We start from the raw sequence: 14,200 nt of genomic DNA, 5'->3' as shown, positions 1-14,200 counted from the left end.
ACTAAATATGAGATATTATAAGTTTTTATTGAGGGAGAATGGGTGTTAGGTAGTAAAAATTAGTCAATTATGCTAAATCTGGTAATACTCATTAGAACACTTGAAAATTTCCTAGTTCTGCTTTTTCCAGAAAACCCATGCCACTGGTTTAGATTTTCTGCAGCCATTTCTTCTGTAAGAATATGGGTCCACCCTTATTGAGAGATTCTTGTCTGTCCATTCAGTGTCCGGTTGCAACATCTGCTTTGTCATACATACAGATGACATGATACACAGTTTCTTCTATGCATACTTACCTTCAGGATAGAGCAGGGGTGGCCAGACTTGGTCAACAGAAGAGCCACAGATGGTAAATGTCAGATGTTTGAGAGCCGCAAGTGAGTGCTTGTGAACAGCAGCAGCAATCGGCAAGTGGCCAGTGGGTGCCTTCAGGCAGCAAGTGGCAAGCCGCAAAATAAACTAAAAGAGCCACATGTGACTCATGAGCCTTGGTTTGGTCACCCTTGATATAGAGCTTGCTCAGTTTCTCTTTTTTCCCATTCATTTTTTATGTGCAATACAAAAAACCTAGACACCATTAAAAGAATAAAAGGAACAAAACTCAAACACTACAGTTTTTGAAAAAATGTAAAAACATCCATAGCACTATATAATCTCTATATGTTACTATATAACATACTACTGTTATTAAAAAAAAATCATGTGCAGACTTCAACAAAGGCACCCCAAATATCTGTACTTTTATCCATTTACACCTACAGGCTGCCCATTCAGAATCTGAAAATTTCATTAAATCCTCTATCCATTGTGTCATTGCAGGTGTCTGTTTATGTTTTTTATGTAATATTAGCTTTTTAGCTATCAAAAGGGTGCAGAAAATTATTTATATGGAGTTTGCATTAAATTCCAAGATACGGGTGGGTAATTCAAAAGAACATGTATATCCTTGAATATTAAACGACTTTGCATTACAAGCTTTATCTGAATTATTTCCTCCTCCCAAAAGGAAGCTGCCATTGCCAAAACATATGATGAAGGGAAGCATTAGCTGAATTGCACCTTCATCAATTAGCTGATTTAATCAAGTCCTTACCAAAAATATATTGTAGCTGCCATTGTACTCAAAGCATGACTCAAAAGCATGACTTTTTGCTAAATTAGGTGTAGTTTAAGATATGACCTCCTGTGAAACAGATAATAATGAAGCACTTTATTGACCAGGCAAGATGGGGTACTCCAGTTCATTATTCCATTCTTGTTTAAGATTTTGTGCATCATATTTATTAGCTGAAATTATTTATACACATGAGTTGTAGGCAGATGTAGATGTTTTAGCCTCAATCAATACTTCAAATAGCATCTGGAGCTGTAAAAATGGCAGGACCAAATTTGGCTTCTAACAAATATTTCAGTTGCCAACTATGGCTGAATGCCAACATATGTAATTTATATACACCACACAAAGCAGAAAATGGCAGGACCGAAAAGGTTAACCAAAGTAAAAACCTGCCTGTCCTTTGAATTCTTCTGAGCAAATGTTTTCTTGCCAATTTGTAAATCTGGATTTCCCCATAAGTTAATTTTGCATGTGAAAATAGATGCCACAACTGTCTAGCTGCCACAGCTGGAGGGGTTGCATTATTTGTTTGAGCCCAATGCAGTCTACTTGGGAAGAGGATCCAGAACTGAAGATTGAGTTGATGTGGCTGCTCCACCATACTTGGAAATGACTTGGGGTATAGGCAGAGCCTGCTTAGTTTCCTGGTTACCACTGAGCTCAGAGAAATTATATAAACCAAGGCACATGGAAACAGCAGGTGGAAAACTGCATGTGACTATGACTCAGCACAGAAATAGCTCATAATCAAGCAGTGGTTGAGGTGGTAATGAAGCAATACTACTACCATTGTATCACCAGGATGCCATCCAGTAGATCTCTTCTGAGTATTTCTATGCTTGTCCCAGAGCCTGAAATGATGAAACCTTTGGTGATTTGCTAAACTAACATCTTTGAGCATAAAATAAGTTTTATTTGCTGAAACATGCCCATAATGGCTTCTGTATTTCAGAACAGAGAACTGTGTCCAGAGCACAGTTTTATCCTTTTTATAGGTTGTTTCAGTTGTATCTGGAGGACTTGGAGGAATGCCATGTACTCCCTTTTTGCTCAACTGTTGCCTGCCTTGTCTCACAGCATCTAGAAGTATACTGAAAACTTGTTAGAGAAGGCAGTTCTTAGTTGCAGTGAAGGTGGCAGTTGACAGATCTTTATACTAAAGAAATCTTCACAGAGATCTTCACCCTTATAATGTCCAACGACAGAGGCTATGCAAGCCTGTTATTTATCTAAACTACTTGGCTCTTTTGGTACTGTTTGCTATACTATTCTCCTGGATAGACTTTTGTGGTTAGGGATCAGTGGCACAGTCTCTCTGTAATTCCATTTCTACGTGGAGTGACAAAAGCTGGTGTTAGGGGATAGTTGCTTGGTCCTGTGACATTTGAACCATGGAGTCCCCCAGCAGGACAACAAAGAGAAGAGGTTCTGTAGGTCACACCGGAAAGTTCTCAGAGTCTGGCCATAGTTATTCATGCTCTGGTAACCTCTCAGTTGGAATAATGCAACTTTTTTTGCATTTGGACTATTCTGTGCATTTTATGTTGGTTTTAATGTTTATTATTATTTGTAATTTGTGTTTTATACTATATTTTAGTTTGTATTTTCATTGTTGTCATCCACCCAGGCAGCCATATGGCCACTGGGGTGGGTTAGAAATAAAATAAATAAATGTGCCCTATTTAGAGCTGCCTTTGAAAATGATCTGGAAACTACTACTCATTTGGAATGGGACAGCACAGCTACTAATGGTAACTTGTCCAGGAAACTACATCACACCAGTCCTTTTCCAGCTGTTTTGGCTGCCAGTGGAAAGTCTGGGCCCAATTATGTCTTGAGACCAGTTTATCTGAAGGAATGCTTTGTCCCATATGTTCCTACCCTATCTCTCTCTCTCTCTATCTCTATTTAAAACTTTTCTATACTGTCTCATCACAGACATCTCAGGACAGTTTACAACAACATTAATAAAATAGAATAAAAATAGAAGTAAGAGTAAGATCATTTGTAGAGGTCCTTTTCAGGAAACTCTCCCCTAAAGAAGTAAAGTAACCAGGAGAAGGGGCTTTTCAGTAGTGGCACCCCATCTCCGGGACATGCTTCTCCATAGAGGTGTGCCTGGTGTCATCCCTAGTATCTTCTCATGGCCAAATAAAACCTTTTTTATTCTCTAAACATTTTAATAGTTAAGTCTCTGTGTTTTATTGCTATTTTAAATATTATTTATGCATTGCTGCTGTGCCTGCTAGGTGGCCCATGAGTGGTTGGTTAGTATATTGTTTTAGTTTTAATAATATTTTATGAACATTTTGTTTGTAATAATATTTTATGAATTGTATTTATGATCTTAATATTTGTAAACTGCCCAGAGAGCCTGTGGGCTATGGGGCACTATATAAATGAAATAAATATCTGAATAACTGCTATTATTGCCTCTTCCTTGAATTTCTCTTCTACTTTGCTCTGTTATATCTTAATGTTGCTTTCAGAACTACAGCCTATTACCAGTAGGTGTCAGTGACATGTGCTGTATGGTATTGCCCAAATATGACTTTTAGAGGGTTTTTCTCTCCTGTACCAACACCGGTTATCTTTGCATTTTATGTGTCCTGGGAGTGTGTGGAAAAACCCATAGAGTTGGTTTAGAGTGCAGTCCTATTGGGATGCCCTTAATGCCCCAAACTTGGAGTCTGAAAGGTAGCTAATGCAGAGCAGGAGAAGAGGGCAAGTGATCTTTGCATCCCTAACCTTTCTACTCTGCATTTTCTTAGGTGGAGAGGGAACGGGGCTGGAACAGCTTCAGGATAGATCATACCCTGGTCTCTCCCACTCTTTCCTGCACCACCTACTTTTATATTTCCAAGGTCAGAAAGTCTGGTTCTTTCTGGGTTCACTGTGAAGCAGAGGACAAGCAGAGCTTTGATTTCCAGCTTTGGGAATATGACTCCAAAATATTGTATGGGTTTGCAGGTGATGTCTAGGATGCATAGGACATCCTGTGCATTCCTTAATAGCATCAATAAAGTATTTCTCTAAGCTTTCCCACATAAAAATTTGCCACTAGGAAAAAAAGATGGCCTTTCAATCTGCACACCTTCAGAATAGAACATTTATTGTTTAAATGCATATTTGGACATCTGCTCTTATTAAACATAGTAAAATACTAAAAACAGAAAGTTTTTAATGCTACTAGTATAGGAATTAAGCTTTCCTTCTTTAGTCACAGCCATTGTGTGAGGAAACTTGTACTGAATTTTCATTCTTCATTTTATTTAGACCCTGTTTAGATCCTCAGATGTTTATTTTTTAGATTATTTTATGAAAGGCTTATTTTTAATATTTTGCATTATGCTATTGTCCAATGTTTACCAGGGTGTATGACATTACATTTTCTCCTTAATTTCTCAATGGAAAATTTACACAGAATATAGTTGCAGTTCTTCTTTAAAATGTATAATCAGCACAACACTGGAAAATCCAGCTATAGATAAGGAACATTGCTTTATCAGCACAAAGATTTTTATCAGGTGAACCTCAGCTGAGATTGCTATATTTAACTAGAATTTATAGAGCTCCTTTAAACAGATGGCTTATTATAATTTGTAATTATTCTCATTAGCATAGCATATCCCAGTTTTCTGCTTCTGAAAGGGGTAAGGGGTATAAAGTTAGAATTATAACAAAAGGATTAAAAGCTGTGTGTCCTGTCACAGTGAAATTATGCAAGTCTTCTGACATGGAAGATAAAAACTTCAAATATAATTAAATGTATTCTGTTGGATTATGTGGACTATTCTATAAATTGTTAGAAGTGGCATGATGCCATTTTAAAGCAATGCATGCTTTATGAATGACTGGTACTACAACTGTTGTAATCCAAATATTATAGTGGATTTAAGTATAGATATAAATACACATTCTGTGTGCTGCTATAGGTTACAGTCCCCTGAAGGTATAAGTTCATGATTTGGCTGTGCTTTGCATCCATGTGTCACTAACACACAAGTGACTTCTGTGACACAGAGCACCTTTTGTCAGCTTAGACTGGTATGCTAATTAAGTCCTTATTTTGATGATGATAGCCTAGTTTCCATGATCCATGCCATGGTAACCTTCCATTTAGTTTAGTATAATACATTGTATGTGGATCTTCCTGTGGAAGATAGTCTAGAAACTTTAGTTAGTACAAACTATGTCTACAAAGGGATTGACTAGAATTGGGCATTGTAGTCCTATTATTCAAGTACTCTGCCATCTTATTAGTTGAGTTCATTTTCAGACTCATTGCAAAGTGCTGTTTTTGACCTGTGAAGCCCTGTTGTATTTGTATTTATGTAAGTTGCCCTAAAAGCTTTGCCTTTAGAGCAGTTCATAAGAAGAATGCATATGACTGATTACAAATCTTTAATAACTTGATAATCTTTCTGTTCTGTGGTAATTGAGAACATTCATATTTCCATGGAGGTGATATGCAATAAATTGTCATGAGCAAGACACTTACCTCTTTCCTTCTTCAGCAGGCACAAACCAAAACCTTAGAAGCACAGTTCTTTTATTAAAGGTTACAGAGGAGCATAAATCAAAGTAGTGCTTTCTGTGAGATGTGGGAGAAGCATCTGCCCATGCAAAGAGTTGAATCCAAACTGAAACTGCCCCTTCTTCCCTATCCTTAGGGTGGCTCCTGCTGCTTGTGAGTTAGATGGCAGGAACACAGAACAATTCTTAATTGGTCTGCTTACTTCACCTGTCATCTCCTGATTGGGTGAAAGAACTTAACCTGTATCACCTTCCACTTCAACTTCAAAAAGTCTTCCTCCTTTTCCAAGGCAGGCTGGTCCTTACTCTCTGCCTGAGAATCTTAACTAGGTAATCCCTGAAACAGCAGGTCCCCTGCCCCTCTTTCCCCCTGCAGAATTGGATGAATCTATAACGTGCAAGAGATAGGCCCACTCTGTACATAGATTATTATTAGCAGACATGGAGGGGGAAACTCTGGCTGCTAAATACAGTAGACCACTGAAGTAACAAAGGCATTTGGAAGATGGCCATAGATAAATGTTTGTGCTTGAAATATTCCTTAATAAATGAACTTGCTACCAACTATTTTTGAGTGCTCATTATATGTCACAATGTAAAAGGTTCAACTTTTAAGTCTGGTGTGTGCTATAGGCATCCATACTGTGTAGAGAGATACCTGAGGAATGCAGAAGTTAAATCTAGACTGTGTTGAAAGATGGAGAAATGATACTGTTGACATGGGAATTTGTAAAGGTCTTCATTAAGTATTGCTGACTTCCCCCACAGGCAGAAACTGTGGATGAACCTTCATTATGCTTGGATGTGAAAAGTAAGATGTTCATATTGGTATCCTTATCGCAAATGATGATGAATCTGCACTCCACAAGTGAAACCAAAAGTAGAAGCTACCTTGAGCCCATATCCCTCTTTATGTTCCTTCTAATTGATATGATTAAATGCAAAAATTGTTGTATTCTAAATGAGATTATTTGAATTGAGATTCTTTTTTAATTTGACTGCTTATAAAATGGTGCAAAATGATTGGACAGCATCTGGAGCCTTAATTTCAAGGGGGTTTAATGGATGTTTTCATAAGCATGTACATCTTAAAGCTGGTAAATATTTTTTTGAAAAAATAAATGGCATGCTTTAATTATGCAAATATAATTCTTCACTAGAGTGCTAACCATTCAGTACAAGTATTGTTACCTTTTCCTTAGTTAAAATGATCCTGCTTCATATGTGCTGGCATATATTTCAAAATCTAGCTCAATTAGTTATTCCAGTACTAGCAAACTGAACTTAAAGTTTTCTGGCTGAATCTGTGCTAAGAGTGTTTGTGTGAAATACTCATGAGAAATTGGTATCTTATCTGCAGCACCAAGCAATAACCTGAGTGTACAAACTTTGCAGGATCAAGCAACAACTTTCTTTCTTTATGTCTTTTTGTATTTCAGATGAATTGAATGGAATGCATGTATATCTGAATTAGTGCTATATACAGAGACTAAACTTCCTGTGGAAGCAAACTGACTCTGAAGAAGTGAATGTTAAACTATCCAAATAAACAAAACTGCACATATTGCAGCACAGTTCATAGGGCAGAATTTAAAGGAGCACTTAGGCTTCTGCTGTTTCCCTTCTTTGGGTTCTGGAAAATCCTTTGGATCCACAGACTTTGCAAAGGAGATTAAGTACTTCCTAAAGGAAGTCCTGAAATGAGCAGAAATGTTTGTTTCTGGAAGGAGGCAGGTCAGTGGACCTCCCTTTATGTAAGCTCTGCTGACTTGCCTTCTTCCAGAAATGAACTTTTGCATTTACTTTGGGTTGCCCCCAGAACAGCTAAGTGGTGGGTGCTGCTTGTGGAAAGGAAGCTGCAGGATACAGGAGAATCAGTTGGAGTGTAAAACATACTGTTGGATAGTGCCAATAGCAGCAAACAGAGCAAAGCTGGTATAAGGCAGTCCCCAAGGAAAAAAACCCTAAACACCACTTGGATTGTGCATTTTCTTAAAACAGACATTCATGCACATTTTTATGAGGTGTCAGAATTCTTAAAAAAAGCCCCTACTCATTGATACAGTTCTCTTCGAATTATTTGTAATGATGTAATGCCATGCTTTGCTTTATGGGTTCCTTTGAATAATGAAAAACACTACAGTTGTAGTTCCTTTATTTGCACATGAATTATGTCTGAATAATTATGAAGTTTTATGCAAAACAAAACGGATTTCTCTTTATATAAAATATTGTGACTTAAATTGTTTGTTAATATTTTTAGGCAAATAATTTAAGCTTTTCCCCTCTCTTTTTTAGTAATTTCTCTTTGTACTAAAAACTGAACTAACAGAGAGCATGTTATGCTGGAAACTCTGGTAACTGTGTTTGCTTGTCAAGCAAACTTTTCACAGTGATAACTGTTATCTTTGAATGCAGATGCATGCTCCTCCCTATTACAAGAAAAAACTAAAACTTCCAACTCAACTGGAATTTTTTTGCCCTTATGTATAAACATTTGGCATATTTATAACTTTCTCAAATTTAATTTTGGTAAATCAACTTCTATATGTTAACAGTTCTATAGGTATCTCTAATGGTTGAGCTGTTCCAGTAAGTGAAATGTATGTCTTTAAAACTTTCCCTGTTAGTAACTGGTTTGCTGGTGTTTGAGTACCACCCAAGTCTGGTATGACATCATTATGTAAAGCAGCACAAGGAGGAAAGCTTTGAAAAGTCTTTTCAAGGAAGTTTGCACAGGCACCTGAATTTGCATTTCGTGCAGTTAAACTAGAAACTTCAGTCAATGTTCGAGGAATGGTAAATCTCAAACATGGATTTTTTTAAAAGAATGGTGCCTTCTGTTATGTCTGGAGATGTAGTTTTGGAAGTTGGAAGTACTGTCTGTGAAAGCTCTCCAAAACTGCTGAAAATGAAGAGGATCAGCCTGCTTTCTTTAGGACAGACTATAGATGAAGATGACATTCATCCTGTACATCCTGATTACAGTATGTATCTGTGTGACTCTTAATTTTGGAAAGATTTAAGACAAGTTAAAAAGAAGTATTTGTCAGTCCCCAGTGAGCTGTTATTTTGAGTGCTGCAAACAGTTTTCTAACTTCTCAAAAAGAGATTTGTGTCTTTTTTATGGTGAAAGGGACCAGTATACTTAAAATATCACCTAAAACATGAATGTAATGGAGATCATCAGGTGGTGGTAGAATGGCAAATACTTGTGAAGTTTCATCCATTAAATGTGGTATTAGTTGATGGCTTACTCAGCTGTATTGCATATTATGAGATGTCTGTGGAGATCAGGTGGAGTTTGTTTCAGTATTCCAACTCACTTTGCCATATTCCAAAGATTTATTGAATATATAAATAATATGGTTACACTTTACCAAATAGTAGCAAAAATGCAGTGGAGGATACTGCTGATGGAAGAGAAAGGGGAAGTGAATTTCACCAATTTTCCGCTTCAGGAGGTCCTGCAACCTTCCAGAGCAGCTTTTCAGGGACTGTGGGGGAAGAAAGAGTTGGTCAAAATCACCTCACCCCATTTTCTTCTGGAAGAATGTCTTGTGAGTTGAGTTCTGCTCATAGGAAATCTGGGTTTAGCCTAAAGTGTCTAGTTACTATCTTAGCTAATATGTTTGGTTTTAGAATAACTATCTTGTTCTGTCTCATCTCCTTGCAATATTACAAGTATAAAGTGATGTTCTTAAGCTTTCTGCAGTCTGGGTTTTCCATTCCTAGACATGTTTATAGTATGTAATTTTGTTCATCAGCATAATATTTCACTAGTTCTAACAATGAGAAATGGACCGTTTTGCAATTACTTTGCCAAAATCCATGATATCTAACCATGGGCCGCACAAACTTAAGAATGTTACTTACCTTACATGCAGAAATCCTATGAATATAGTTCCTAAACAAATCTCATATCTTTTAAATATGTTAAAGTGGCATTGTTAGAAGTACAAGTGTTTTCTCGGAACTAGATGATACAGAAAACATTTAAAACTTATAAATAGCTCATTCATATTAAACACAGTCTTCCTGGCCAAGCTGAAATAAATTGAGCTCACAAACACTCGTGACACTTTCGGCTGCACTCTTATGCCAAGTAATACTGGAAGTGTGGAGTTCTGGTGAGAAATTTTAAGTTCCCTTGATAGATGTAATACAACATCTATATACAATAGATAACAATATACCAGACTTTGTGCTTCTTTGCTTCATGTGCTTGTCTTCCAATCCTTACAACTGCCCATAAGGATGGTTAGTATCTTGCTTTTGTAGATGAGCTGAAGCAAAGAAAGACTTGAGTTGGGGTCTTGTTTACTTTCCAGCCATTGTGCTATAGAAGCTTAATGAAACAAACACAATTGTAGTTTATTTTCAAGACAGACATGGAAACGGTGATGGAGTTCTTGGATTTAGTGAGGTAGCTGGAAAGAAGTATTTGTGCATGTGTGAAGGTAGGTCTAACATATTGTCAATACTATCATATTGTGGAGCCTAAGCTAACTGTTTAAATATGGTAGTCCCAGGTGTGTGCAAGTTTATTTTTCATTATATGTGCCTTTAGAGGTTTTCAATGTCTTTTTTAAATTTTTGTATTTTGGAATAATAGTATGGTATTTTATTGCACTGCTTATTAATTGTTGTATACTGCCAGAAAATTTTGCCTATCGGATGTTATACAAACAAAATAATCATAATCGTAATGACAATCAGTTCTGCAAATTTGTCCTAACTTTTCTAGTATCAGCTGTTCTTGACAGATTCCCACATGGTATATTCTTTTCACTTTAAGTTCATGGTGGCTCCCAGGGGGAGTGCAATTACATTGGAAAAGAATTAACCCCTCCCCCCATTTTCCTGATTAAAAACTCTTCTAGTTACTGCTTTTTGCCCCATGGGAGACCTCCATTACCATACTGTGGCTGACACTTATCCCACTCTCACAGCTGCTGCTAATTCTTTAGGCTAGTGCCTACATAGGGTTGCCCACACAGTTAATTTTTTTCAGCAAAGATTTTCCTCTCCATCCCAGTTGCTATTTGAGGGGAAGCAACTATTTGCACACATGTTGGATAACAATTGTGGGACAATTTTCTCCCCAGTGCTTAATTTAATCTAGAATCTGTTTCAGAAGTCAATGCCATCTATATCTTGCATTAGCTGCTGCAATTTCTTGCATATGCAAGCTGAATTAGAAAAAAGAATTATTCTGAGCATGCACGGAGTTCCCTTTCATATGTCTACAGTGTTCATATGGATTACGATGGGAGGTGTCTAAAAGATGGGAGGTGTCTAAAAGTTCCTTATTCGAGCTTTGTATTGTATTTGAGCTTAATGTATTATACTGATTGACTTTCAAATAAAGGAATACTTCTAAAAGTATATTTATCACTTAAGTCTTTTCTCAGTTTAAAGAGCTTTTATGACTTATATAGTGCTCCAACAAAAATAAAATGGCCCTGGTAACTACAAGTTATTTACAGTGTCACCAAGAGCTCCACTTACAAAACCAATGTAGTGTGAGATTCATTGATAGGTTAATAGTCAAGAAAATTTAAAAGTTGAATGAACTTCTTTTTAGATTTTGCTTCTGAATCTTATTTACAGTTGATACTGCTAATCTTTTTGGATGAAATAATACTACTGTGGTGTGCTACATTTGTACTACTGTGACACAGTAAGACTGCAGGTGGCAACCTTACCAGAAAGTGAAAGAACCTTTTAACAGTTGCTGGTTGAGCAATTGAGATAACAGGCACAGAGTACTTTAATCCCTCAGTTGAAGATTAATTCTGTATTTGGATGGTTTGAATGCTGCCAAATGGCTATGTCATTAGAAATTTCCACAAATCAGTTTGCATTACCACTATTACAGAACAGTGTGAGGTAGTCATTTTCCAAATCCAGATTTATAGTATCCTACAATCATGCCTTTTACAATAGTAGACTGCAGCTGAATCCTCTTTAAATTATCTGCTTATTTCTATTTTTGTATCCTGTTAATGGAATGAAGCATTCTTTCTAGCACACACAGTGAACTGCTGAATTACCAGTGAGATGTTAATAGAAATGGGGGTCTGGCACAGGTAATATGTAAATCTAAAAGGACTTATTAGTGTGAACAAGTAGTTAGAACTATCAGTACTAAAGTTATGTAAGCTTGTATAGGTGTTAGACTTTTTGCAAGGGTTACTGTTAACCAATGATTTTCTTCCAGAAAATAATTTTTCAATTTATAACATTCTTGCTGAAGTAGGTATTGTCAATAGATGATCTAATTCTGAATAACTTGTAACAATACTGAATACTGATGTTTTTTGACATGAGTACTATATAAAGGGAGTATTTGTGCAAATTTAATTTTGTTTCCTTCTTTTGTGTTAGGGCAAGTAAAAACTTTAATCCTAAACTTGAATAAGAGTAATATTAGTAATTTTGGCTTTCATAAAATAGAAAACAGGATTGTGGTTAATCGATAGGTCTACTAAAGTATGTGTACTTGTTCATTTTTAAAATGGAATGTTGGATTTAAAATTTAAGCCAGAAGGGCTTTCACACCTATTAAGTTGATATAGCTTCTCTATAAAAATAGATAAAATTATTTGCCCTTATGAACTATGTGTTCCTTAATCCAGAGAACAAATCACATCAATTGAGTCATAACAGTCATTAACTGTTCTACAAATTCAGATTAACTAATTCAACATTGTTTGTGTAAAAGGTTCACAGCTATATGTATCTTCAAAGCATGTGCCTTGGGGAGACTTAAGTATGTTGGCTATTTATTTTGGTAGATAAATCTTCAGTTATGAAGAATATCTACAAATAACTGTGATTTTGATAATGGTCTCTTCCTTACCTTTTAAAAATACATCTGTTTCAACCATAAGTTGAAACGTAGCACAAAAATAATCTTCAAGACAGTTTATCAAGTGTGCTCTTTGCTGTTGGTTGTTGAAATGGTCTGTACAAGCATTATTCCTAATTTTTCCAGCAACCATTGCAAACTGTGCTACCATACAGGTAACTTTTTTAGCCATTGGCAAGGATGTAGCTAATAAGCTGAAAGCTGCTAAGCCTTGATAGCTTCCTCTCAAGGGTTTCACACCAATCTGTCTTAATGAACACCATGCAGAGAGTGATGATGTAAAGCATAAATATGTGATGTCCTCAATTATAAAGTAGTTACATGTAAATTTTATTGGTATTCCAGTATATCTGCCATTCTAAGGAGCTGAAACAAATAACTGCTTTCTTCCAGGTAAACTATTGTTACTGTGAGTGAGCTACCTGAAAAAAGTAGTACCACTGCTGAATTATTTCTCTAATAGGGCATTCTTACAGAAAGACTTTAATCCATTAAATATAGTGTACTTAGAGCTCTGCTATTCACAGTCTGATAACATCTTTCCCTACTAGAAATTGACTTTTTTATGAGTATAAATATATTGGTGATTTATGTAATTTGAGCAGGTATGAGAATCTTGCCTTATGCACTCTGACTTTTACTGAAGGACACTCAACCTTGCTCTGCATCATAGCAGAAGCTTTGTTTTCAAGCAAGAAGTTAAATTGGGATACATGTTAAACCTCTAAGGAATGTTTATTGCTCAGGGCGCCGAACCCTACCCAATATATCAGCTGGGCAGTTATTTTACTCAAAAGCTTTAATTGTAGGGGCAATCAAATAACCTCCATAGCAGGACAAGCAATTCTGCTTTACCCCTCCCCACAAATCAGAAGTTAATGAACCCATGGAGTATTAGTGCCATATCTTTTAAGCATCATGTAGCAATTGCATATATAGTTAAAACACAGTTCAGCTAAATGTAATATTGGTATAGTTAAGATGTTCAGGTTCTCTCCCCTCACATGGTGCACTCCACTTTGTCAGCTTGCTTCTTGCCTGCAGGATTACCCAGCATTTTTCTCCATTATTATTCTATCCCCTGCTTCCAGATTTAATAGCCACCATGCGGTAGAAGTCCTTTTTCATTTTTAAAACAAGGCCAAGTGGGCATGCATGACTGGTAGAGCAGCACACCAGATTTTTTTTCAAGTATAGAAAAGTCCCCTTTCTGATGCTGTCTGGTTTGCTGGTGGTGGAGGAGCATAGTTGCGCAAATGTGAGACTACATCCTGCTTCTTTTTTCTTCTAGTTTACAGGGCATTGTTGGGAGGGGTTCCTTCTTGTACTTAAACAAAAACAGTTATGCTGAGGTAGATGTATTGCTCAGCCAAGTACTTGAATGGACTTTTATTTGTTTATTTATTTATTTAAAGCATTTGTATGCCACCCATTGTGCCACAGTGCATCTAGGCAGCTCACAATCAAATTAAAACCAGTATAAAACTAAAAACATCGCAGCACCTAAAATCCATAAAGGAAGATCAATTAAAATACAGATAAAAACAAGCAAACGTTTGTAGCATCAGGTATTAAAATGTTTTTATTTTAAGACAAGATCTTTGCCTGGCGCCTGGTTGAACAGAACAGCCATCATTGTACCATTGGTTTTAATACAGATGGATCCCTTTTTC

The 14,200-nt window shown here is 36.5% G+C and overlaps 1 protein-coding gene across 2 annotated transcripts in view; it reads left to right on the top strand.

Moving 5' to 3' along the window:
• The window catches only part of FRYL (FRY like transcription coactivator), a 177,712-nt gene that overhangs the window by 20,354 nt on the left and 143,158 nt on the right, over positions 1-14,200 (top strand). The window contains exon 1 of one of the 2 annotated variants that reach the window (XM_044417664.1): positions 8,251-8,640. The exons of the other annotated variant lie outside the window; for it this stretch is intronic. Within the exon in view, the coding sequence (XP_044273599.1) occupies positions 8,466-8,640 (175 nt within the window). The 5' untranslated portion in view covers positions 8,251-8,465. Of the gene's footprint in view, positions 1-8,250; positions 8,641-14,200 lie in introns of those variants that run through there. 2 annotated transcript variants of the gene reach the window in all.

The sequence above is a fragment of the Varanus komodoensis genome, unplaced genomic scaffold (genome assembly GCF_004798865.1).
Source record: "Varanus komodoensis strain SLA01 unplaced genomic scaffold, ASM479886v1 scaffold9, whole genome shotgun sequence".
NCBI classification, from domain to species: domain Eukaryota; kingdom Metazoa; phylum Chordata; class Lepidosauria; order Squamata; family Varanidae; genus Varanus; species Varanus komodoensis.
This window is presented reverse-complemented; position numbering and strand designations above follow the sequence as displayed.